Below are 26921 nucleotides of genomic sequence, written 5' to 3'. Positions count from 1 at the left end.
GGCATACATGTCTTCGTTCCACGTTTACTTTTTATTTCAAGATGTGAGTCAAACAGAAATTTCACCAAATTGCCACTGCTGTATCTAGGGAATGTGTAATCAGTTTGATTTCAAATTTTTCGTCAATTAAGAGCAGAAATCGTCGCTGACTTTTGCTGTCTTTTGACTATGGTTTTATATCAATTTTTCTGTCCTTTACAATTTCTTTGGATGGGTCGGTGGAGTTAAGGGTTGAACAATAGCGTCGCGGGCCGTGACGCTGTTTTTGGCTGGGAGAACCCTGAATTTGAGGGTGTTAAAAGAATGTGTACTTTCTTGGGGGGAAATTCGGCAGAATCAATCGAGACAACACTTAGATCTTGATGCGACCGCACAGTTTATTGTGTCACCGTCCGGGTGGCGGGACGGTGATTGTGTGAATGGGTTGACAAGTCGGTCGAGCTTCTCTCGCGGTCTTTCTTCCGCTATGGTCGTCGTGACATATCTTGACGAGGTATTAAAATGACAAATTCACACATACAACAACAGCAAAATGTGCCTTATTGATTTAAATTAACACCTTATTGAAATTAAATACAGAAACAAACAAAAGCACGGCATAAAAACATTGCCGTGAACCAAACCCGCCACCCCAGACCAAGGCTGACGGTGGGTTTCAAGAGCATGGGCGGCCGAAAATAAACTGGGCGGCGTAGATTTTATCTGGGCGGCCGTGAAATTAAAGTGGGCGCACCGCCCACTTAAAAGGCGCCGTGGAGAACACTGCACCATGAAAGTTCTTCATTTGTGGTAATATGACTTGCAGAGTTTTGTACGGTAACGGTTTTGTAATATTCTACCGCTGTAAAATCAGTGAAGAGGTTATGTTATTTGTTCTGTGTGTTTCTCGTCATGATACAATGTTCATATTATGTTCACAATGTAGGTGGGCATGATTTGTTCACAGTGAAGAAAAAAATGGATGGAGTTGGATTCGTAGTTTTGTCCTTTTCAGGGTTATCAGTCGAATCCAAACCTGAACCTGAACCAGAGGCTAGTCTGGAAATGGAGTGAATAGTATAATGGTTCCATTTTCCTGAACTGTTGTACTGCAAGGTTCATCTTTTGTAATCGGGTCATGTAACATTTTCACCCCTGTTTCCCTATCTATAGGTCCAATTATGCCATTCAGAACAAAGAGTTTGTACCAAATTGTGGTGGTGCAAGGGTTAACCATATTCCTGACACAGGCCTCGAAGTTTACGCCGGCCCAGCGGCCCAGGGCCGGTAAAAATTGCGCTGGGCAGGTGTATTTCATTGTCATCGGCCCAGCTGGGCCGGTGAATTTGTCAGCTTATTTCATAAAATTCATGTTTTCTCTGACAGAATTGTCCACATTCAGGAAATAAAACAATAACAATGCCCTTGCCCTAAGTTCAAAACACGGACTGTTTCAAAGTAAAAGAATGTTTGACGCGATCGCGTTGTCATCAAGCGACTTCCGCATTTAGGGCAGTACACATTTGGTGACCTGACCTTTCCCACGTAACACAGCGTACGTGATGTCTAAAAATAGCTACCATAAATTTGCATACATCGTCGCTGCTGCACATGTGACTTATTCATTCCCCGTACGTGCCTCGCTTCACCTCATAGAATAAACATGAGTCTTTTCAACTTTGGCTTTACAAAAAGTTCGAAGGGAGTTTGTACTCCGCAAGAAAATCAAAGTGAGAAAAGAAAAGGCGATGACAAAGAAGGAGACAGTACAGCAACGGTCGACAGAGGTAACGATCGTGATGCAACAAATGTGGAGCCATGTGGTGAATCGACGGCTGTAGCAAGCACGTCAAGAGAAAGTGGAAAGTCCGTGAAAAGCGATGATCGTGCACAATCGACTTCGTATTGGAAGGAATATGAGCGAAAACGGAAGCGGGGATACAGGGATGAATGGGAGAAAGAGTTCAAATGGCTAAAGCGAGATGAGAAAGACGAGGAGGCAGTCATGTATTGCGAATACTGTAGAAGTTTCCCGGCACTGGCGAACAACTCATCGGCTTTCTTTGTAGGTACGACACGATACAGAAGACAGGCTTTGAGTGAACACCATAAAAGTAACCGTCATATAAGATGTAGAGATGCAGTATTTGCACGTCAACGACCTGCAGCAATGGACATAACTATAACTAATATGGAAGCCAAAATGAGAGAAAAGATGGTGAAGCTATTTAACATTGCCTACTTCGTTGCAAAAGAAGAGCTTCCATTCACAATGTTTGCCAAATTATGTCGACTACATGTGAAAAAAACGACTGTGAAATTGGACAGACATATTTCAACGACCATGCTTGCCGAGCATTTATCGAAGCAATTGCCGATACTATGAAAGAAGACTTGCGTAACAAAGTCAGTGAGTCTACTTTTTTATCAACCATGTGTGACGGAGCAACCGATACGTCAACCAGCGAAAATGAGCTGATCTATGTACGCATTATTGAAGCTGGTTTGCCACAGAATAAATTTCTCAGCATTCAAGCATTGGAAAATGCCAACGCAGAAGGCATTCTTAAGTCCATCGACAACGGGTTTCAGGATGGTCTACGGTTGAATGGTCAACAATGGAGAATGAAACTAGTTGGATTTGGTGCAGATGGTGCGTCTGTGATGTTGGGTAAAAGAAATGGAGTAGCGTGCTTTATTGAAGCGAGATGTTCCCCATTTAATTGAAATGCATTGTGTTGCACACCGTCTCGAGTTAGGTGTGTTGAAAGCTATCAAAGAAGAGACAATGTTACAAGATACCAAAGAGTTGTTACAAGGTGTATATAAGCACTATTACTACTCCCCTAAAGCTCTCAGAGAACTAAGATCTGTTGCCAAGACACTGGAGGAGAGTGTGCTGAAACCAGTCAACATCCTGGGTACCAGGTGGATTCCCCATATGCACAGAGCTGTCAAAGTCTTGATGAGAGATTTCAAGATTGTTGTAATTCACTTTCAACACACAGTGGAGGAGAGAAAAGCCAGTGCTGAGATGCAAGGAAGGGCAAAGAATGCACTGAAGAAGTTACAGAGCTATAGCTTCTTACTGTTTCTACATTTCCTGTGTGATATCCTGGATAAAACTGCCATGCTAAGTGAAGTCATGCAGAAAGATGTGTTGGTACTTACCCAGGTTATACAGCCTTGGAGAGAGTGAAAATTTCACTCACAACTATGGTGACCATCCATCAGATCAGCTCAATGATTTTATTGATACAGTTCAACTATGGTTGACCATCCATCAGATCAGCTCAATGATTTTATTGATACAGTTCGTGACACAGGAAAGTGGAAAGACATTGAACTCACTGTGAGAGACACTGACTTACCTAACTTCAATCGATCCAAGGCAAGAATAGTGGAAAATGTGACCAACCACATGGATGAGAGATTTGGAAACCTGAGAAATGACAATATCCTGGTGGCATCTGAAGTTTTTGATGTAAGCAACTGGCCAGAAGATAACCAAGCACTTGCAACTTATGGTGATGAGAACATCAATTTGCTCATCAACCACTTCACTCCTCTACTTGAAAGACAAGTACCTCACTTCAGTGCAGATGATGCTAAAACACAATGGCTGGACGTAAAGCTTGAAATAAACAGACATCACAGACATCTAAGGCACTTACCTTTGTGGCAACACTTTCTTACTGATCCTGAACTGGTGGATAGATATGAAACCATACTATACCTTGTACAAATTGTACTTCTGTATCCCATGTCTACAGCCTGCTGTGAACGTGGTTTTTCAGCAATGAAACGGGTCAAAACTGACTGGCGCAGTAGTTTGAGCATTACCTCCCTTGATATGCTTCTCAGGATTGTACTGGATGGACCAGAAAGTGATGACTATGTGGCCATTAGAGCACTTGACAGATGGTTACATAGTAGCACACGTAAAAGACGACCCGAACTAAAAGACTTGTGAACTTGGGTTGGGCAGGTAAAAAAATTGTTGGGCTGGTAAATTTTCAGAGTACCTGCCCAGTGGGCAGGTAAGCAAAAAAATAAACTTCGAGGCCTGTGCCCGATAGTATAACTTCCCCATCTGCCAAATCAGTTTGAAGCAGTGTTTAGCCAAAATCACACATATTTTCACCTACTACTTTAGTATGTTAAATAGCAGCTTTAGTCAGTAAAAATCATGTTCTCAGAATCTGTGTTTTCAGATGCCTTCAACTGTTCAATTTTTTTGTTAAAATGCAATGTAGGGGATATTTTAAGCTGAATTAGTTTAAACTACTAGCTTGACCTGATGATGACCTATGAACTTGGTAGGGTTTTAACCCTTTGAACCCCGCTCAGACAAAAAATGTTTGCATGATGTCATAGGTCACCAGTGGGTCAGGTTGAATTAACAGATCGCAAAAACATACAAAAATAAGGTTTTCATTGATTTGCCTTGCCAAGAGTTTTAAATATGACTCATATGGTTTGAAAATCATGGTGGCTCTCTATAATGGTTAAAATAGTCACAGTATAATAATATAAGGAAGTGTTTTAGAATCTATTTTTACAACATGAAGACGAAGCTTGTACCTCCATCGTGTGTCAGGAAAGTGAATGTTGTTGTGTTTCTGTAAATTCTGTCTTTACTGAAATGTTTGATGCAATGTTGTTCATGAAGAGAGTACAGCTGATTGCAGTATAGAACTATGTATTGTGTTGACATTGGTTGCTGTTGACAAGTTATGACAAATTTGTCTTTTTTGTGCTAATGCAGCAGATCACGATGATTTAACTTTTCCATGTTTTCAAATATTTCATGAAAAGGAAGAATTATATCATTCCGAGACTCATGATTTCCGAAGTTTGTGACAAAAATTTTGTCAATCATTTTTTTGTGTAATTATTTAAATTTTACATCATTTGACATCAGCTCTGTTTACATTTCTTTCTTTGCCAGGGTGAGAGTAAAGATTTGTGTTTATCTTGACACAACGATACAACGCTTGCATTCTGGAATACAAACAAGATGGCGACAACATTGAAATTATCACCAAAGCACACGGAAGTGTCCAGGTGAGTTATCTGAAACTACATGAGTATGAGATATACACCGTCCGGACAGTTCCGACTTATCAGTAGGGTTAGGGTTTTGAATAGGGTCAGGGCAGACTGTTGCACATTTGCTACACTGTGTTGTCCTTTTCTGCCCTGATTTTAAGCATAGCCTAGCCTGGCTCTGTGATTGTGAAACAAGGAATGGTAACTGCCCGTGGTTTTGCAAAGTGTTTGCTTTGAAACTGTTTTAGCTAAACCGTCTAGTGCAAATCAGTGTAAATCCGAGAAATACTGTAAGCTGGGTATTGTACTGGAGGGCTGTAAGAAGTCTAGGGTCAGGGTATGTGTCCAGTGTGTGAATATTCAGGGACCGAATAACTCACCAAGTAAAATTCCGGGATATTTAAGATGAGGACATGGGCATCAAAGTTTTGTCTATCATACTATACATATTCTTTCATTTGTTCAGCCTTTGAAAAAATGAATTTTGCTGGTTGGAAACTATCCATTCAGTGTTTCAGTGTTTCATATCTTTCATGCTATCTTTCTCTATCAAACACAGGATCGCATCGGTCGTCCATCTGAAACTGGTATTATCGGAATCATTGATCCAGAGTGTAGAGTTATTGGACTGAGATTGTACGATGGATTGTTTAAAGTGATCCCTCTGGACAGAGACAACAAAGAATTGAAGGCTTTTAATATCAGGTAGTCTTCGTATTTGTTTGAAATGTAAATACAAATTACAGGGATTTCATTCAGCTGTTACTCCTGACAAAATTCCCAATCTAATTCAACTTTCTGTCGCTGCTGTACATACGAGTCGATGATTTATGCTTGGACGATGGAGACACTTGCACAAGAAGGCACCACCAAGTCTTTACTGGAAATGTACAGCGGCTTGGAAGATTGCATCTGATTAAGAGATTGTCATTATTTACAGCAACTTAAGGAGTCTAAAACTAGGTCTGTTCTCTACCTGTTTAGCTGTGTGGAAATAATTCAATAAAATGATGAGTTTAGACCAACCAATTGGCTTCAAGCTTCTGAGATATTGCACATTAGCCCAATCTTTACAGTGACACATACACCCCTTTCCCCATATATGGAAATATGCAAATCTGGGCCACTGAGAAATGATAATTAGGTAACACAAGAATGTTTTGTCTTATTGATTATGGTCTTGTGATATCAGTGAACTTAATGATAATTTAGTATATTTACATTTGATTGCAGACTTGAGGAACTCCATGTGATTGATGTCAAATTTGTACACGGCTGTCAAGTTCCAACCATCGCATTTGTACATCAGGTAGAGTAACAAAGCACTCAAAGGGTTCTGTAATTTGTTTTTGTTTCGTCGATAATTTGCATGAAATTGCATTTGAACAGTTTTGTGCGCCATATTTTCTCTATGTGAACTTTCAAGATGGAAAAACATATTACAAACCATCTTGTTCTAACGTGGCTGTAATAAAGTTGAGTTGAATCAGAATTAGAATTTGACAGTTAGGTACCTTGCTGTTAACACTCCAATCAGATTTACATTCAGAGCAGATTGGGATTCTTGGATTGTTACAAATATGAAAACACGCTGAAACTTAGAAAGGCCCCCCCCCCTTTTCCTGCATATTCTAGGACCCCCAAGGACGACATCTGAAAACCTATGAAATATCACTTAGAGACAAAGAGTTCACCAAAGGACCGTGGAAGCAAGATAATGTTGAGACAGAAGCCAGCATGGTTATTGCTGTACCACAGCCATTTGGCGGTGTCCTCATCATCGGCCAGGAATCCATCACATATCATAAAGGTGACAACTATGTACCAGTGGCACCACCCATGATCAAGGTAAGTTGTCAAGGAAACAGAAGGACAGTGCTAGTGCCTGTGTTACTGGCACAATTAATCCTGTAATGTCAGTCCTTGGAACATGATTTTTTTAAAAGACCACCAAAGGCATTGTGGGTAATTTTTGACCCATATGCATAAATGCATTGTGAAGTGTATCCAGTGTATTGACCTCCAGTTTCTCTAAAGAGAATGCATTTTATAACTTTATTCTTACCACGTGGTCAACAATAGATTTTATTTGTCATTTCTACCTGTGTCATATGTAAGTTGATGAAGAGTCAAAGAGAATGATATTCACACTCTTTTTACAAAGAAATGGTCACGATAAACTGTAATCAGATTTTATGTAAAGTGCATGATACGAAGTACATGACTTTTACATGAGTATGCTCTGATAGTAAAAATCATTATCATAATATTTGCATACTTACACCGTACTAGTTCATATGCTTTGCATGAATTCATGCTTTTATCACTCTTTACGTATGGGATGTCAGATTTCAGGATCACAGAATACGTGAATAAAGATAAAGTTGATTGTTAGCACTCAGGCTGCTGGCCAACATTCACTGTTCTACCAATTGAAATGAACAAAGACAATGAACGTGTTTCACAGATGAGAACAGCTCTGCTCACCATTGTCTCTGTTTAATTGTATTGACAGCAAAGTGCTATAGTGTGTCATGGCCGTGTAGACTCCAACGGATGTCGTTACTTACTCGGCGACATGGCAGGGAGACTGTTCATGCTTCTCCTGGAGAAAGAAGAAATGATGGATGGAAGTGTCAATGTCAAGGACCTCAAGGTTGAACTTCTTGGAGAAGTAAGTGTCATGGTTTGCTGTCCTGTGGTCTGGTTTCTATGGAGACTGTTTGTTGCTAGGTAGAGTAATTTTGATCTGCCCTGTAAGTTTTGCAACACATTGTGAAACTGTAAATGGGCTAACAGCCAGCTGTAACAATTTGATGATTTTTCTGTGATTTATCTTTGGTATGCATACTGTTGAAATGAGTTATACTATGCACTGTATTGACATAATCCTTTTCTCAAATTACAGACAGCCATTGCAGAGTGTCTGACATATCTTGACAACGGTGTGGTCTACGTTGGTTCCAGACTCGGAGATTCACAGCTAGTCAAGGTAATGAATTCATAAGGATGCCATGACCCCAAAAGCCCTTCAAATTTCCTATGTGTACTGTAGTCACTCTAATACATTGCTGGAAAAGGTGTATAAAGTTAGTCAATTTGCGTACACATAGGTCATGTTTAGTATCAGTCACAACCTACATCAAGCTTAAAGCTACTACGGTGAGTTGTGATAATGGCAATGAAGCTGCTTTTATCCATCTCATTGTTTCTGAGTGATGAAGGGATGTTGAGCTGATTGCCAGAAAATTCAAAGTTGATGAAGCATGTTAAGACTTTTTAATCTGAGCTGTGTCTGTAGAAAATTTTGTGTTTTCATGTATCACTCCATTTGGTTTTTTTTTATAATCATCAATATGATCCAACAATTTCTTGTGTGCGGAGTGGGAAAAAATTGTCATGGATGTATTTTGCTAGTGTTCTTTCTTCTGTATTTGGATGCTGTACATGTGATTTAAGAATCCTGGTAACATTTGAGCAGTTCTCTAATATGATAGCTTTGGTTTACCAATTCCAAGGGAAACCCTGGTAAACTTTGCCACCCTCTACAAGAATACTGTCCACCAATATTTCATTAGCGAAAAAACATATTGAAACAGGTTGTCCATTCACCTATATCAATCAAAATCAAGTGTCTTGTTAAGCAGTTGTATGTAAAGGGCAAGTTCACCATTCAATAAAATAATGGTTGTAAACAAAGCACCAGCTGATTTGCTGATTTTCTCTCACACATCACTACAGCTGAATGTTGATCCCAATGAACACGGTTCTTACGTGCAAGTGATGGAGACGTTTACAAATCTAGGACCGATCGTCGATATGGTGGTTGTAGATTTGGAGAGGCAGGGGCAGGGTCAGGTAAGTCTTGTTTCTTCCAATCTCTGATTGGTCAGATCAGTGCATGATATCAATGGTCTGACCTCTCAAATGTTCAGCAACCATCAAATTTATGTCGTTCTTTCATGAATTTGAATGGAAATCCTGCCATTTGCAAAAGTTGAAAAGTTTCACGGAGGTCTATCAGCAGACTCTGTGTCAAATGATTGTACAAGTTATAATACACCCATTTTAGTTAATCTCCATAGAAGGTTTCAATTATTTTGAATTTTTGTCATGTAGTTGACTTTCTCAAATGTTCTGCTGTCTTACATATTTGCTGTTCCCTGTATCACAATTGCTTGTAGCTGGTAACCTGTTCTGGTGCGTATAAAGAAGGATCACTGAGAATCATCCGCAATGGAATTGGTATTCATGAACATGCCAGTATTGATCTACCTGGTATAAAAGGTGAGTAATCTAGCATTATTTCAAAAAAATTTCAGCAACATAAAATTTGAAAGTGGCAGAAAACCAACCCTCTTTGTCAAAATTTTTTTTTGTAATTTTTTCACCCATAGGGTAAAACAAATGTGCAGTTGTGCTGGAACAACATCAAATTACTAAATCTTTGTTAGTTCCGAATCCCATGAAGTTACAAGCAGCCACTCCTATACTGAATTATTCTAACCCAGATAAGCTCTATGGCAATTTGTCCCCCATATGCATGAAGTGTCTGCAGCTGACTGAATTGAAAAACGATATCACTGACAAGTTAACAAAGTCGCTCACTAATTACCAAGTGAATTCACTGTATAGCTGGCAATACAGTTGAGTAATTTGCTGATTATGTGTCCAATTATCAGTCACCATCCCAGTTAGTCCCATAAAAACTGAAGCTATTGTTGAAGTGCAAATATTTTGTTTTATATTTTTTTTTCGCCGAAGACTTTTTTCAGGAATAGACTCCCAAATATGGTCATGATGTGATTCATTTGTCGTCTTTGTATTCAGCAAAGATTACGTTGGAAACACACGTATGAATATTTCTTTGCAATGTTATAAGTTCTACCTTTTACCTGATACAACTCTGCAATAAATTTCAGGTATCTGGCCTCTACGAGTTGACGTCAACACTGAACTAGACGACACATTAGTTTTGACTTTCGTCGGTCAGACACGGTGAGTTGTCCTTCATTGCCTTTTTTCCTCAGTGTCAGTGGGTTATGAAGATTCTTTCCCCTGTCAAAATATGGTAGTCATGTTTAACCTGTTCACCCCCAATTCTCTGTATACAGGTCCACAATCACCATTGATAACAATGGGTTGGGGCCAAACCATGGTGGTGAAAGGGTTAAAGTGCTACAGATCTGTGTGTCAAAGATTATGTGCTGTTTTGTCATTGCAGACATACTGAGGGTCTTGTTTTTTTTGGTCAGACTGTAAATACTGCCAGGGTAGTCATCTCTAGAGAGTCCGTCTTTGATACAACATGGAAGTGACAGCAGGAAATAGTTGACTTGTTTCTGAAGTTCTCACGTCATCTGTCATTTTCCTAAATCTGAGCAAAAATACATAGACTGAAAGGGACAAAGTCGGCCATTTTTCATGAATTTTGTTAGATACGAGATACAGCTTATATTGTTTGACATGTTGAAAGATACTGAATAAATGGATGACCATGCATATAGTCGACATTAGACAAATTAAATGAAATAATCACGAAAAAGAATTAATGGTCATGACCATTAATTCATTCTTGTGAATTTTTGTATCAGTGTGTTGAAGCTGAATGGCGAAGAAGTTGAAGAGACAGAGTTACCGGGCTTTGATAGTGATCAGCAGACATTTTACTGTGGTAATGTCAGCTATGGACAGATTGTACAGGTGAGGTTTTTGAAAAATGTCAAAGGCTAAATTCAGCAACACAGACAGGGAACTTCATATGTGGTGTATTGGAACATATAATCTGACTTACCATCCAAGTACTGGCTGTGTCTGTTTTCCCAGATTGTGAATCACTCCAAATAGTCTCTCTCCTGAGACTGAAGGCTCAGTGGAATATGCATGGGAAATAGACTGGGAAAATAGACCATTAAATTGACAATACAATCACATTTAGGAACTCAAAATATCTTTCAGAATGTGGGGACTCAGTCTGTGAATGTGTAGACTACGTTGTTTTTGTTTATAAGTGAATTCTTGTCCAGATTAGAATTCAAATCTAAACACTCACTGTGCATTTCACATGTATAGACACTGTGTTGACAGGCTAAATAGTAGGTATTTCAACATGTTTCAGAGGGTAGAACAAGAAACTGCAGTGGACATTAAAACCAACTTGTATATATTGAAAAATTACAGTCACAGCTAAATGTCTTTCACGAAAATTTTGCAAGTTTTCCTTTTGACACACATAGTTCCTTAAAGTAATTGGTCTGTCAGGGCAATAATGCCTTATGCCCTTTTCCAGTCAAGAACAACACATTATTTACCCAGTCAATAACAACAGATTATTTACCCAGTCAAAAACAACACATCATTTATCTGGTCAGTAACAACTCATTATTGACCCAATCAATAACACCACGTTATTTACTTAGTGAATAAAACACATCATTTACCCAGTTACATGTAATAACAACATTATTTGCCTTGTCAATAACAACACATTACTTACCCAGTCAATAACAACACATTATTGACCCGATATCCTCAGATAACACCAGCATCCGTGAGGTTGGTGAGTGCAGAGACCAAGAGAATGGTGTGGGAATGGAAGCCATCGTCTGGTAAGAACATCAGTGTTGCATCCTGTAACACCAGACAGATAGTCTGTGCTGTAGGAAGTGAACTCTTCTACCTTGAAATACACGCTGGTGAAGTCACGCAAATCAGGTGAATATTAAAGCCCCAACTCCCGTATAAAAGCGCGAGAACCTACGAGAGTGGTCATAATGGTGGGATATTCAAACGTACTCGGTACGCTCTGGACGTCGTCGATAAAAACCTTTAATTTAGAAATCTACCGATTAATTTTTTTCTTGGAAATTGAGGGATAGGTGTATAAGTATTTGGAGCACAATATACTTGGTTTCTGACGAAATTAAATTTGAAATGACGTCTGGAACCAGAAAAAGAATAAAATATTTGCCGGTAATATCGCCGGTATAACGTTCTATGTTCAGTTTGAATCTGCATGATTGACATGATATGCAAATTGCAAATGAGTCATTAGCGGTACGTTGTTTACTTTTTACGTACGTAGCGTTGATTGTTCAATGCGGGGAAAAACACCAAATACTCGGAGCGTACCGAAAGATACAAACGCACACACTGTGTATAATAAATACATGCAAAACATTTGATTCGGTCATGATTCGGTAGTTCTCCTTTTGGAAAATTTGTTGGTCCTGAAAAGGACCATTTTCATTTATGTTGGCCTACCTGAGCCGTACATTTTACAGACAGGAAGGCCTATACTGCCATTTCTGCCAGACATAAGTACGTCTGGTATGTTCGGGTTGAGACCACGGACAAGTACCAGCACGAATTCTGGCATGATCTCTCACTTTGTCTACACTGTCTGTATATCTTCTGTCTTCTTTTCAAATTTCAAGTTTTACCCTCTAGTCAACGTACTGTTAAAAGCGCAATCATCGCAATGCGATATGCGTAACTATCGCTTAGCTGTTTCCAAAAGTGATATACATTTTCTTGCCCGACCTAAGCCGTGCATGCCTATGTAACACAAAGCGAACAAAGTCAAAATTCAAAAAACAAGTAGCCTCCAGAATCCAACAGATCCAATGTGCTGACAAAACCGGGATTTTTTTTGACGCCTGCTATCGCCTTCGGCATGTTCGGTCGTCACTGCTGGGTCACTTATCCTGATCAGACGTCGAGTTGACAAACGTCGCCGGCGCGGCGGCAGCTGAGGTCACCGTACTATGTCCCATAAGTTGCACTCAAATGTCCGCGCTCGATCCCCATCACAGCTAACTCCAATTCATTCCTGGCAAAGAAAATTCCCGAGGCTACCTCTAGTGCTCATCAGTGACCGCTATCTTCATAAAGCCAGTTGACATAGTGTGATCAGCAGTCTGACTCTGACTACCACGCGTTTGTAATGAACTAGTATCGCGACTGCGTGGAGAATGTAGAAGTGCAAGTGCACTCGATTTTGGCGGGATCGTTCGAAGTAGCGAAATACTAGAACTCACCATTTTATAAGGAGGGACGAATGCTCCGAGAATTCATGCGATCACTTTATTCTGATTTTATTTTTGGTGATTAAATATTAACAGGTTTGATTTCTAAAATAAGTATTTTTCAGAAGCTTTTTGAAATAATCATAAGACAACAAATCGACACCATATTTCATTTCGGTCACCATAAAACGTGTAATCGAAGCCGGGGGAATAGTCGTCGGTACCCTCCCATCCGACAGCGCCGAGTTCATGAGACAACGAAATTTTTGAAAAGGAAGCTACAACTACCATCCAAGAACTGTGGAAAACTACATTTTATAATGGAAACACAGCCCTGCCTCGCTGAACTAAGGTCGAATGAGGAAAGGATTGTTTGTAACACAAAAGCTCTACAAAATTTGGTAGACGACTTGGCCGTTCAGCATTGTGGTAAATGTCAACGTCGTCCATTAAAATAACCACACTCGATAAATTTGGACATGTACTATAGGCGAATTTGCTGTTCTTTCAGAACTGTTTTGATTTTTTCCTGTTCTTTCCTGAAATGCCGCATTTCTAGGACGGCGTTCGGACTATGCAATCAAGACTCCCTGCAAGAGTGATGTACACTATGACTGAGCCGAGGAAAACCCCGATAATTGATCCCGTGGCAGAAAAACTACTCGTTGGATTTCTGCATCGTTTACCCGTATACAAAGATGCGGATAGCTATTAATTGCCACTGTCATGATACGCATTATGTTGAATCATGGAGGTAGTAGAATCATTCAAAAACGCGCTGTAATACAATGACAAACGCTTCGTTTTCGGACGAGAAACGTATACTGAGGAGTGTCGATCGATCGCCTAGCAACGTCATCACGGTTTGTACAAATCCGAGGCGCCGCCGCGCCGAACCGCTGCTCCAGTAAGACTTCGAAAAAGTCTATGTTCAAGACAAACCTATGGGGAAATGAGTGGATGTATCGTATGGAAAGTAAACCGTAAAATTGGGTGAAAATAGTATACGTAAAGTCACCGTGCAGTCAATGTTTACATTATGTGGCGTGCACGTTCTATTTTTGGAGGTGTTCAACCAGCTGTTTTAATTTGCTACTTTTTGTTCACAAAGAAACCATATTAGTTATGTTTTGCTCCGCCCATTTTTATCGATTTTTCTCGGTAGGGCCCTACCGAGAGTTACCGGTTTAAAGTTTGCTGAATAACGTATTGTCCTTGCAGATTTGTCAATATCAGGGTGAATAATCAAGAAGTTACTGCTATTTATATTGTCATTATGCCTATCTCAACTGAGACATTTTAGATTGAGTAAAGTCAGGGTTCATACACTTCTGAAAAGTCCTTGAAAGTCCTGGAAAAGTGCTTGGAAAATGAGACTTAGTCTAGGAAAGTTGTGGAAAGACAATAAGCCATCCAAAATTTTTGAAAATCCCAAAATGATTGGCCATGTTATAAAAAATTTATGGTTGAAATAATATATTGTAATAATGATACCAGGATAATGGTATTTTTGACTAACAGTCCTTCACAATTACTTAAAAAAATCCTCGAAAGTCTTTAAATTGCAAGCTACTTTGGGTGTATGGCCCCTTTAAAGTACATAGAGCTACTGAAGGGCAGAAGCTCATCATCCTCCCTGTCTGATCATCTCTCTTGACACAGCACGGCAACCATGGACCATGAAGTAGCCTGTCTCGACATCACACCAACTGTAGAGGGCAGCGATATGGCTGACCTGTGTGCTGTAGGTCTGTGGACGGACATCTCGTCCAGAATTCTCAAACTTCCCAGTCTGGACCAGATGCATTTGGAAATGCTCGGCGGAGGTAAGCAGGCATAGCGAAAGTTTGAATATTCCAAAAACAAATACTGTGAATGATAGGGCTTTAGTACTTGTACATATTTCACATTTATTTCCTTTTTTGCTGTTTGCATGTTTTCAAATATTTTCTCAGAACTGCAGTGGATCTGTATCTTGTCTGCTGGCTGAAATGTTCTATATTTCCTTCCTGATCAATATTAATGTTTTTTTGCAAGGCACATATTCCCAGCCAAATAAGTTCCCTTGCAAATCACCTTCCTTGTTCGTCATCTGTGGTCACCCAACTTGGTTGATAAGAAATGAAAAAAATGGGTAAGGATAAGGGATAATCTAAAAAAATATCTTTCCAACAAAAAATCTTATGTTTTTTGCTGTTTTGCAATAATATGTTATTTTTGCTATCACTAAAAAGGGCAGATTTAGATTTCTTTTTTTCCCAGTTGAAGTGTCTTCTATTACATCCTATTCATTGTCCTTCTTCCTGTAATATATTCTGTTGTGCTGCATTGCGTTATGTTTCTCTGATTTTGGACATTCTGTTGCTTTGCACCTTCAGAGATAATTCCCCGATCCATATTGATGACGGCATTTGAGGGCATTCACTATCTACTGTGTGCTCTCGGAGATGGCTCCTTGTTTTATTTCCAACTTAACACTGAAACAGGTGAGAATTCCTCTTTCCTTGGTACCGAAATTTCAAATGTTTTCACCAAATTTTCATGGAAAACAATATTAGGTCATCACTTGGTTGTGTATATAGTCACGTCTTGATGAAAATTGGATTATAAATGTTTAAAATTCATATTTAATATATTTTAAAATTTCAGCATCTTTACCTTTGTAAACCCATTTACTTTTGTCTTTGCTGAAATATTTGCTTCTTTTTTTGATGCATTGAACCTTGTGACATTGCATGTATGTGCTAACTCATAAATTGTCGAATTTTAATCATTTGTGTATCAAGGTTTTTAATTTGTATAGTTATTTTGATAAGGAGCAAGCTTTGCAGTTTGGCTAAAGTTCCATCTCATTCTGTTACCAGATATGACAGTCCCAGCCAAAATTTCTCCCTGTTCACTTGCTGTTTCAGGCTACTTAAGTGACCGCAAAAAAGTAACTCTTGGCACACAGCCAACAGTCTTGAAGACCTTCAAGTCACTGTCCACAGTCAATGTGTTCGCCTGTTCGGACAGACCAACAGTTATTTACTCCAGTAATCACAAGCTGGTCTTCTCCAACGTCAACCTCAAAGAAGTTAACTACATGTGTCCACTGAATGCAGAAGGATATCCAGACAGGTATCTAACTAACTCTTTACAACCAATGATTATCAACTCGTAGCAGATGATATATCATCATTTAGGTAGTTTGAACCTCGACAATGAAAGGCCTTAACTTTTGCTCAAACTTTTCTCAAGCAAAGTTTTAACCAATCTCTTTCAAAATCATGATTGAAATCGGGGGCCACCGTTCAAATTTTGGTACCAGAGGAAAAAATTACCCACTATTTACTGATATTTGAAATTCAAAATGGCCGCCATCCTTGTTTATCTCCTTTGGCAAAAATAAATTCCTGCTTTTCACAAAACTTAGCTGGTTTAAAACTTTATTTACTGCATAAGCTTCAAAATGAGCTCCCAGATGCCTAGCAATAGACATTTATGCTCCTGGAAAGTCCTTGAAAATCCTTCTATTTTAAAGCCTCTTGAAAAGCCCTGGAAATGTCCGTGAAAATGAAATTTATTCTGGAAAAGTCTTGAAAATTGGTAATCAATCCACTATTTTCAAAATGACAATCACTTGTGATATCGTAAATGATGTGTAAAGTAGTATGTAAAAATGAGATACTGTAAAAATGTATTCTTGGAAATGGTATTTTGGACCTCAAAAGTCCTTAAAAATTGCTGAAAAAAGCCTTTAGTCCTTGAAGTTTTAAGTGACTTTAAGTATATGGACCCTGAACAGATCTGCTATTCTTACTAATAAACTATCTCTAAATGTGACAACACTCAGAAACCAAGTTAATAAGAAAATGAAAAAACCTAGAGATTAGGTTTGAAGGTTTGACACTAGCGAGCAGAATTTATTACGTACCCAGAATGCATTTCATTTCTACTCTATTTGCAGTCTTGCATTAGCCAATGACACCACGCTAACCATCGGTACCATCGACGAAATCCAAAAGCTCCACATTCGCACAATACCGCTAGGAGAATCGCCGCGCCGCATCGCCTACCAGGAACAGACGCAGACCTTTGGTGTGTTGAGTACTCGGGTAGAGTGCAAAGACGGCACAAACACCGTACCCAGCAGGCCAAGTGCCAGCGTCAGTGCACTGAGTACGTCTAACGCTAGCAGCAAAATTGTGCAGAGCAATTCGGGGAAGTACGGAGAAGGGTCATTCGGAGATGAGCTTGAGATGCATAGTTTACTTGTCATAGATCAACACACTTTTGAAGGTGAGTTTTAATAAGTATGTATCATGATACTTAGTGCTTTCATCCCTGTTTCCAAAGAATGGTTTCTACCACAGCATTCCATAGCATTTATAAGACTAGGTGTTTACCAAAGCATTGTCCATGATAGGTTCAAAGTTACTTCTTGTGGTACAACCAATAAGTGGGCTTGTCTTGTGACAATTTTACAGAAATACTGTGACACATTCAAAATACCAGTGGTTATCAAAATTAAAAACTTTGACATTTTGAAGTTTCATTTGATTTTCTGCTGGTGTGTTGAAGACAAGCAGTAGAAGTTGTTTTGTTTAGAGTGACCACAGAATTATATCTGAGATGCCATTGTCACTGGCATATTTCAAAACTTTGTGGTGACTATATTTTCATAAATTGCGTCTTTGGCAAATTCGGTAACAGTGCATCTTTGTGAGATGCAGTGAGTGTAACTAACACAGATAGTGTGATATTTGATAGTTGTGTAATTATTGAGAATGGTTGTTGATTTACGATGTAAAAAGATGTAGCTGAGTGACTGTATGAAGGCTTGATTTGACTCTTATCATGCCAGGTCTGTCTGTTCCCCATCTTCCAAGTCAGTAAAAATCCAAAACCCACATTCCTTTTAACCTACCTGGCATGACATATGATAGCGGATGAAGTCAGTGAATATCGTGTTCACAGTTTCTGTATTTTCAGAAGCCTTCAAACGTTCATGTCTTTGTAATGCACCATATGGGAAATGTTGTGCATCAATGGTTTCAACCAACGTGACCTGATGGTGAAACATGAACTTGGCAGGAGACAGGTTATTCTAAAATCTTGTGAAAATTTATGAACTTTTTGTCATTTTGTCTTTGCAGTGTTACATGCACACCAGTTCATGAATAATGAATTTGCTACAAGTCTGGTGTCCTGCAGACTGGGAGATGACCCAAACATCTACTACATTGCCAGCACGGCATTTGTCTATCCGGAAGAATCAGAGCCAAAAAGTGGAAGGATTATTATATTCCAGTGGCATGAAGGTATGCATTTCTTGATGTGTCAGTGGTGTTTTGTAAGTGTGTATTTGTGAATTCTTCATTGAACCCAAGCCCTGTAGAGGGGTCGTGGTGGTTAAAATTGCAACAACTCCAATGTTGCAGCCAGGAATTTTAAACCAGGGAACACTGTGTCCCATTGCCGTTCATTTCAGGGACATCTAGGGACATTTTGGGGACAACACGCGTCAGTTGTCTATCAAATTTCGTATTTTGTAACAAATTAGTTTCACTAAACAAAATTCAAGCTATCGGAATCATGTCGCATATACTTGAATTTCAGATGATTGTAAGAGTGTACCATATATATATATATATATATATATATATATATATATATATATATATATATATATATATATATATATATATATATATATATATATATTGTATACATTTTGTGTATATATATATTTTGTGCATATATATATATATATATATATATATATATATATATATATATATATATATATATATATATATATATATATATATATATATATATATATATATATATATATATATATATATATATATATATATATATATATATATATATATATATATATATATACATTAAATGCAGCTTCATGACTTTCAATCACAGCTCTGAAAGATGTAAATATAGTAAGCCTCAAAATAATCATGCAAAACACAAAACAAAGGCCATTGCCAGTATCAGATATTACTTGCAGACTACACCCAACACAGTTGTGAGCCCAAGGTGCCAAGGTGACCCGCAGTATGTGAGAATGCAGGACAACTGGTTCTGTTTTGGGGACACTATCGCAAGGGCGCATCCTAGCTGTAACTCTGTTTTTAAACCACCTTTTGGGGCAGTGGATTTAGCTGAGTGGGTTTGATCAATGACTTCTTTGCTAGCAGAGGAGGTCTTGTAAGTTGTTAGTTCGAATACAATGGTCAATTTTGATAGAGCATTGAGTAACTGTAATATAGGCAAGCTATCAAATCTTTGTCTATCAGAAAAGCAACTCATGATTGATGTTGACAAATCCACGCCTTTAAACACACTATGGTGTTTTCTCCACGCAGGAAAACTTAACCAGGTAGCAGAGAAAGACATTAAAGGTGCCGCTTACACGTTGGTTGAGTTCAATGGAAAACTGTTAGCAAGTATCAACAGTACTGTAAGTTTGAGTTGAATACTCACTGTAGTCAGTTCCTGCTGCTTGAAAATTACAATCAATTCTATGATATATCACATTGATTAGGTGACGTTTAGGTGGACATCGGTCAGGAGTGTTTTCTCCTTAATTTTATTTTTTATTTTTTTTATTTTTTTTAATTTTATTTGTTCAGATCCAACAGGCGAAAGGCCCACTTATAGGTCTGACAATAAGAGCAAGGATAAAAATCTGATACAAACATACACGTATACGAACCTATTACACACAAACATTATCTGTACAAAATGTCTTTGATGGTCCGACGAAAGGCAGACCTAGTAGTAAAAATGTCAACAGTATTATATTTACATACTAAATCGTTATAAGCGGACATGGATCTTGGGAAAAAGGAATACTTCCTAACGTTTAGCCGAGATCTGGCGGGTTTTAAAGACTCAGAGTGACGAAGTGTCCTCATTGGAAAGTTGTAATTAACCTGTTCTACAAGATAGGGTGAGTCGACCTCGGAATGAACGCACTTGTGTAAAAAGTTAAGATCAGCGGCCTTGCGACGAGAGAATAGCTGGGGGAGGTGAAAATATTTACATGTCTGTTCATATTGTTCTGATACATAGGGAATGTTTTGTTTAAAACAGAGAAATTTAATAAATTTCAACTGAACAGTTTCAAGTCTTTCGACGAGATATTTTTCGGAGACTCAACAGTGGAAGCATATTCAAGATTTGATCGAACTAAGGAAATGTACAAAGTCCGCAAAGCCTGTATATTGGCGAAAGATTTACAGGTGCGCTTAAGATAACCTAGCATTTTGTAAGATTTACTGATAATGGAGTTAATATGAGTTTTAAAGTTTAAATCGGATGTCAGGGTTATACCTAAATCTTTAACTGAAGACACCCGTTGTAGCATAGAGCCGTTCAGTGAATAATCAGCGACTATTTTGTTTCTTTTGTTGGTGAATGATATAATACAGCATTTAGAAACATTAAGATTCAGTTTCCATTTTGCACACCAATTCGATATATTGTTCAAATCTTGCTGAAGAAATATACAGTCCTCAGCTGAGTCCAGACATTTGAACAATTTTGTATCGTCTGCATAAATAGACAAGGTTGAATGAGAAATAACAGTAGACACATCGTTCACATAAAGAATAAAAAGAAGAGGGCCAATTAAAGAGCCCTGGGAACACCAGAAAGAACTGGCTTCCAGGAAGACTGTTTACCGTTTAAAACTACTCTTTGAGATCTACCTGAGAGATAGGATTTCAGCCACATTAGCAATGAACCTGAAAATCCATAATATTTCATTTTATGAGTTAAAAGTTCGTGAGACACAGAGTCAAAGGCCTTACTGAGATCCAGATAAATGGAATCGACTTGTTGCTTAGAGTCAAAAGCTTTGGACAAATGGTCAACATATGAAATGAGGTTAGAAACGGTGTTTCTGTTCTTAATGAAACCGTGTTGCTCAGAGATGAGAGTACTCTTGACATGCTCAAAAAGTTTTGTATATACAGATTTTTCAAAAATCTTGCTTATTAGTGACAGCAGGGATATTGGTCGATAGTTCGTAACATCATGACAATCTCCTTTCTTAAAAACTGGCATGACATTGGCTGTTTTAAAATGAGATGATAAAGATATGTTAAAAATCATGGTCAGTGGTATAGCAAGTTCTTCGGCACAATTTCGTAAAAAGATGCCGGAAATGTTATCCGGCCCACAGGCTTTGTGTATATTAATATCGTTAAGGTGGTTTGTACTGTTCTGTTCAAACCGTAACAGACAGGTAGACAGTGAATCTAGGCCGCGTTCAAAAAATAATGGTGAGGGGGGGGTGGAGGAATCGCGATTGAAATCTTATTTTTTTTCAGATCCCCCCCCCCTCAATACCCTCAAAAATTTTTAAGTCCCCCCCCTCAATACCCTCAAAAATTTTCAAGTCCCCCCCCAAATTACCATATAGCCGCATATTTATTAGGAATGCACGCAGAGTAAAAAAACATGTAATGTGTCGTTCTGCACGCAGATGTTCAACACTACCTCTTATCAGCAGGTTGTAGAGCCATATACCTAGGGCAAGTTCTTAAATTGATTCATTTTTAAATGCATCAGTGGACTTTTTGGATTTCTCAGTCTAAGCCGACTTGAGTTTATCCAACTCTGGCCAGTTCAATGGCACCAGCTGAAAAGCACACAAAATGACAATCATGAGAGAGAATGAAAATTATGTATTTCTAGCTACGTTTAACCAAATTGTGAAAAAATGAGCACAGTGACCTACCGAAATTTTTTTTTTCAAAAGTACAAGACATCTACAACTTAGATGCCACTTATAAAATGTTTTACAAAATTGACAATACTGGAAGGTTAAAATATTCCATGAAATTAATGTTTTAATCTCAGAAATTTTGGGTGTAATAATGGCAAATTTGATAAAAAATAAAAGGTTCCATTTAGTCAAACATTTTTCCATTTATATTAGAGTCTTTACTGTTCAAAGTTTTACTTTTGTGTTATTGGTACAATGAGATTTGAAAATTTCATTCACTGCATGAACTTGAAATGAATGGTTTATTGATTTTAAGTGATTTTAGAAAAACTGACTTTTCATCGTACATTTGTATAAGATCAAGTATGGTGACCCCATCTTTTTTCTCTAATATTTGATTGTTCTCATATGCCAGAATTCAAAAATCCATGGTAACTGTTAGTCCCCTAGTCTTCTATGTGTTGCTCTCTGGATGGATCTTGTGTACAAGTAGATGTATGTTTCACTGTCAATTGAGTGTCCTATGACCGAAACTCTTCTTAAACTACATCAGAGTCAGAGCTACATGTATCACTGTCACTGCCAGTATGTAGTAGCAGGGCAGTAGTTGTATTAACTTTTTATTTTGACAATATTTTTGTTCAGTTTATACAATTGTGTTCTTGTTCTACTCCCTACAGAATGTTGAGCTATCCAGTATTCAGCTTGCCAACACAGCCTACGTGTACCGTGCATTTGCATCATTCAATTATCACCAATATTTAGACAAACGGGCTTTGTTGACAAACTGAATATTGTGTTTTTCAGCAGCATGCTATTGCTGTAGAGAGACACCAAGAAACTGTGTTTGATACATTGCATAGAAATATTGAAAAATTATCAACAGTTGTAGCTCCTGCCCCATTACAAGGCAAACTTGTTCTACGAAAATTTAATGGCATTCATACATTTTTAGACTTTTTCGAGATTAAAGACATAAAATATGACAAAACGGTTCTAGATTTTGTTTAATTATTACTAACATTAGAACCATTGGACGACATCAAAATGTTGGGAGTCAAAATATTTTCAGGTCCCCCCTATAGGCAGAGCAAAACTTTCAAGTCCCCCCCCCTCGACTACCCCAAAAATTTTCGAATCCCCCCCCTGAATTCCTCCAGCCCCCCCTCACCACTTTTTTTGAACGCGGCCTTAATTAAATAGTTCAGTTCCGGAGGGTTTTCGGATTCTGGCGTTGTAAAGACGCTGTAAAAGAATTCGTTGAACATTTCTAGTATTTCAATCTATTTTAACTCACTAATCCGTCAGAAAAGGATTAAAATGTATTGTTATCGAACATTTTCATATAGATTACTTCAGAGGATTTAGTGATTGGTGAAATCCAAGTGAGTAATAAATTCATGAGTTTAAAGCCTATATTTCTCATGGAACCTTTACTTGTTTAACTGCCATGTAATCATTTTGCTCCATTCCATTGTCTTAAAGCTGTTCACCCCCGATTCTCTGTAAACAGGTCCACAACTCCCCATTGATAACAATGGGTTTGGGCCAAACCATGGTGGTGAAAGGGTTAAATGTGTATTTCTCTGTGTGTAGGTGCGATTATTTGAATGGACTGCTGACAGAGAGCTGAGAGTTGAGTGCAGTCACTTTAGCAACATCATTGCGCTGTTCCTAAAGATCAAAGGAGACTTCATTCTGGTGGGAGATCTGATGAGATCCATAACTCTACTTAGGTACAAACCAATGGAAGGAAGCTTTGAAGAGGTGAGTAGCGACTGTTCAGAGCATTCTCACAGGCAGTGTTCACTCTAAGGTTTTGAGTGTGTGAGCAACTCACGTTTTGGTGCATGAAGAGCACAGCTGTCGCAGGGGCAGCCATGTTGCATCTTCTCTATATATGCTAATTTATCAAGTTACGGTAATCTGGTCACGTGGTCACAAAGAACATAAGCTTTAAAACAAGTGCACAATTATTGTAAAGAATTTGAAGTGAATATCTGCCCCAAAGTAACATTCTACCGTAATGTTACTGTACGTCAGTCACCCAACAAGTAGTGATCATCAAAACGTTTTGTCGACAGATTGCAAGAGACTACAATCCAAATTGGATGTCATCGATAGAAATACTGGATGATGATAATTTCCTTGGTGCTGAGAATTCATTTAATCTTTTTACATGTCAGAAAGACAGGTAAGTATGAAAGAAAGTTCCTTACAATGATTAATTTGGTCATAGCTAGGGTTAGAAAATCCATGCAGATCTTGTGTTGTTGTTTTGAATGTGTCTGACCTCCTTCCAGACAATGTTTAAGCATGCACAGAGTGGAGTTCTGTGTGATCTACTGATACTACCGCTAGGCGATAGTTATACCTGACAGTGTTGGCAACTCCTCAATTTAGACATTCTGTCTCATTCCCATATTGTCAAAGGTTCAATGCAAATCACTGTAAGATGTAATGTTGTACAACAGATAAATCCAGTTCTTGGACAACCAAATTACTGCATTCACCAATTGTCTTTTGTTTATTATTAGGTTATTATGAAATACCGCAAAAGATGTACGAGGATATTGGTACAGTTCGCGTCGGGCGATGCGCAGTGCCAATATCCTCGTGCATCTTCTGCGGTATTTTCGTAATAACCTTTATTATACATCTTAAATTCATGACTGGGGCATCAAATTGTCAGAGTAGTGACAATTTTCATGCAATATTACAATTTTTCTTTCGATTTATAGCAAGTGTGGAACGCTATGTCAGAGGCGCTTCTGCAAGTTCTGGACAGTGTGTGCACTACACATGTACATACTGTGCGCACACGAGACATGTTCTGGCACTCGTCCAATAGCTCCCTTGAAACCGTTCAACAGTGAACATGCAGATACATCCACAGGGGAGGGGGCCTGGAAACCATACGTGTTATGGAACGGGCATTCCATACAGCTTTTTTAGCGCACGCAAAATTCTATTGTTCTCGATGGTAGATGTATAATAATGCCTTTTATGAGATATTTATTTCACATTGTGTTTTCTTCAACGTTATAAATTTTGACGTTTATTCTTACAAAGCGCGGCAACCACAGATGAAGACAGGCAGCATCTTCAAGAAGTGGGATTATTTCACGTTGGAGAGTTCATCAACGTCTTCAGACATGGCTCATTAGTTATGCAGCATCCGGGTGAAAGTTCAACTCCGACACAAGGGTCAGTGCTCTATGGTACAGTCAATGGCTCTATAGGTGAGGAACAACGCCAGATCTTTGGAAATGACCATTTTGAGAATTGTCATGATAATATGCGCTTTGAAACTGAAAGATATAAAACTTAAGCTCAAGATTTCCTTAAAACAAACTTCAGACTGTTCTCTTTCAAACTCTGGAAATAAGTGTCGCGAATCACCTTGTAAATGCACCCGAAAGTGAAAGACTCAAACTTTTGCTCAAACTTTCCTCAATGAAACTTGTAACCATTCTTTTACCAAATCAAGAATAAATTCAAGGGTCACCGTGCAAAGGTTAAAATGTTGCAAAGAGATTACCTAACATTTACTGATATTTGGAATTCAAAATGGCTGCCATTGCTCTGTCGACTCTTATGGTGAAAATGAAATTTTCGATTTTTGAAAAACTGAGGAGGTGAATATTTTTCTTACACAAGATCTTTAAAGTGAGCCCCACAAGTTGTATATCAGAAAAGAATTGTACAAGTTTGAGAGTCTCGGTATCTGTCCCTGAGGCACATTCTTCAACCTTAATGAATTTTCAATATTAGAAACTTCACACCCAATTCCCTCTGAACAGGTCCACTCTCACTGTTGATAACAATAGTTTTTGCTAAACCATGGTGGTAAAAGGTCTATAACATTGGAGAGATATCTGGGTCTCGGAACTGAATTTACGCATTTCATACATCTTTTTTTTTTTTTTCCATAGGTTTAGTAACACAGTTTTCAGAGGAGCTGTACAATTTCCTGTCAGAAGTTCAAAACAAATTGACGAAGGTTATAAAGAGTGTCGGCAAGATAGATCACGCATTATATCCTTTCAATGAATCGTGGTCACCAATAATTCAGCATGGTTTTCATCATAAACTAGATAAATAAATTGATTTGAAGTTTTGTTTATTGAATGTAACTTGTGTAAGTAATGGCAAATCATAGATATGCCAAAGTATACAAGGAAAACTGTTCAATGAGGACACTTGTTGGAATGACTAGTGTCCCTTATTTAAGGTGTCGTAACTGTCAGCTATTCAATGTATGGCTTTTACTTATGAGACTTATCTCTTCATAGAGATGTGTTCATCAAGAATAGATGTTAAATTGCTAGATGAATCAGATTTTATAGTTGTCCATTTAATGTTTCTCAAGGTTGAACTATAACGGGGTCTGTTTTTTAAGGGTACCTACATATGGTAGTTTTTGTCAAATACATGTATGGTGAGAACAAGAAAATGAGGTCCTTGAAAAAACCTGGAAACCTATGATTCACTTTATAACACTTCATAAAATGGGCTGAATCTTACAAGATTTGTCAGCAGATTAGACTTGAAAGGGTTTTACAATCTGTAGTTTTTATGACAGATGCTGATTACACACCTAAGCCAACCGTGCCTTCATTGTACATATACCAATTTCAACATGGCCAACCCATTCTTATCTTGAGAACCAGTATTACCAATTTTTTCCCTTAATTGAATTTTCACCTGGCGGTCTTTCCACACCGAGAGGAAAACAGAGCCAGCTGCTGGCTTCATAGATGGGGACCTTATTGAGAGTTTCTTAGATCTCAGCAGAGACAAAATGGCTGAAGTTGTTCAAGGCCTACAGGTAGGTAACCCCTGTATCATGACACTTCGGTAGCTCACAGCAATTAATAGAGGTAAATTTCAAGATCAATTCAGTGTTGTGACCAGGCTTTGACTACTTTCTATCTTTCATCTGGAAATGGCCATTCTCATGACCCCTACATGGCCTTTATACATCCTGGTATTTTATCGGTATATATCCATTTGTATAGCAGGAGTCTCTTCATCTTTGACTGAAAAGGGCGATTATAGAAGTAAACTAGTCAAGTTATGTAGAGTGTACAATCCAGTCAGCAAATGTCCACATCTGATAA

At 38.3% G+C, this 26921-nt stretch overlaps 1 protein-coding gene across 1 annotated transcript in view; it reads left to right on the top strand.

Moving 5' to 3' along the window:
- Positions 1-26921, top strand: part of LOC139130948 (DNA damage-binding protein 1-like) — a 35243-nt gene that overhangs the window by 5648 nt on the left and 2674 nt on the right. Inside the window, 23 exon segments of the mRNA XM_070696806.1 lie at positions 4931-4946; positions 4949-5046; positions 5591-5736; positions 6265-6340; positions 6667-6879; positions 7547-7705; positions 7940-8023; positions 8773-8889; positions 9216-9318; positions 9954-10029; positions 10626-10734; positions 11567-11745; positions 14721-14884; positions 15437-15544; positions 15971-16178; positions 17008-17339; positions 18197-18361; positions 19430-19524; positions 23395-23565; positions 23883-23992; positions 24871-25040; positions 25734-25836; positions 26506-26629. Coding sequence (XP_070552907.1) covers positions 4931-4946; positions 4949-5046; positions 5591-5736; positions 6265-6340; positions 6667-6879; positions 7547-7705; positions 7940-8023; positions 8773-8889; positions 9216-9318; positions 9954-10029; positions 10626-10734; positions 11567-11745; positions 14721-14884; positions 15437-15544; positions 15971-16178; positions 17008-17339; positions 18197-18361; positions 19430-19524; positions 23395-23565; positions 23883-23992; positions 24871-25040; positions 25734-25836; positions 26506-26629 — 3126 coding nt within the window.

Source organism: Ptychodera flava, chromosome 1 (genome assembly GCF_041260155.1).
Source record: "Ptychodera flava strain L36383 chromosome 1, AS_Pfla_20210202, whole genome shotgun sequence".
NCBI lineage: Eukaryota > Metazoa > Hemichordata > Enteropneusta > Ptychoderidae > Ptychodera > Ptychodera flava.
Note: the sequence above shows the minus strand (reverse complement) of the source record. Positions and strands in the feature narration are given on the sequence as shown.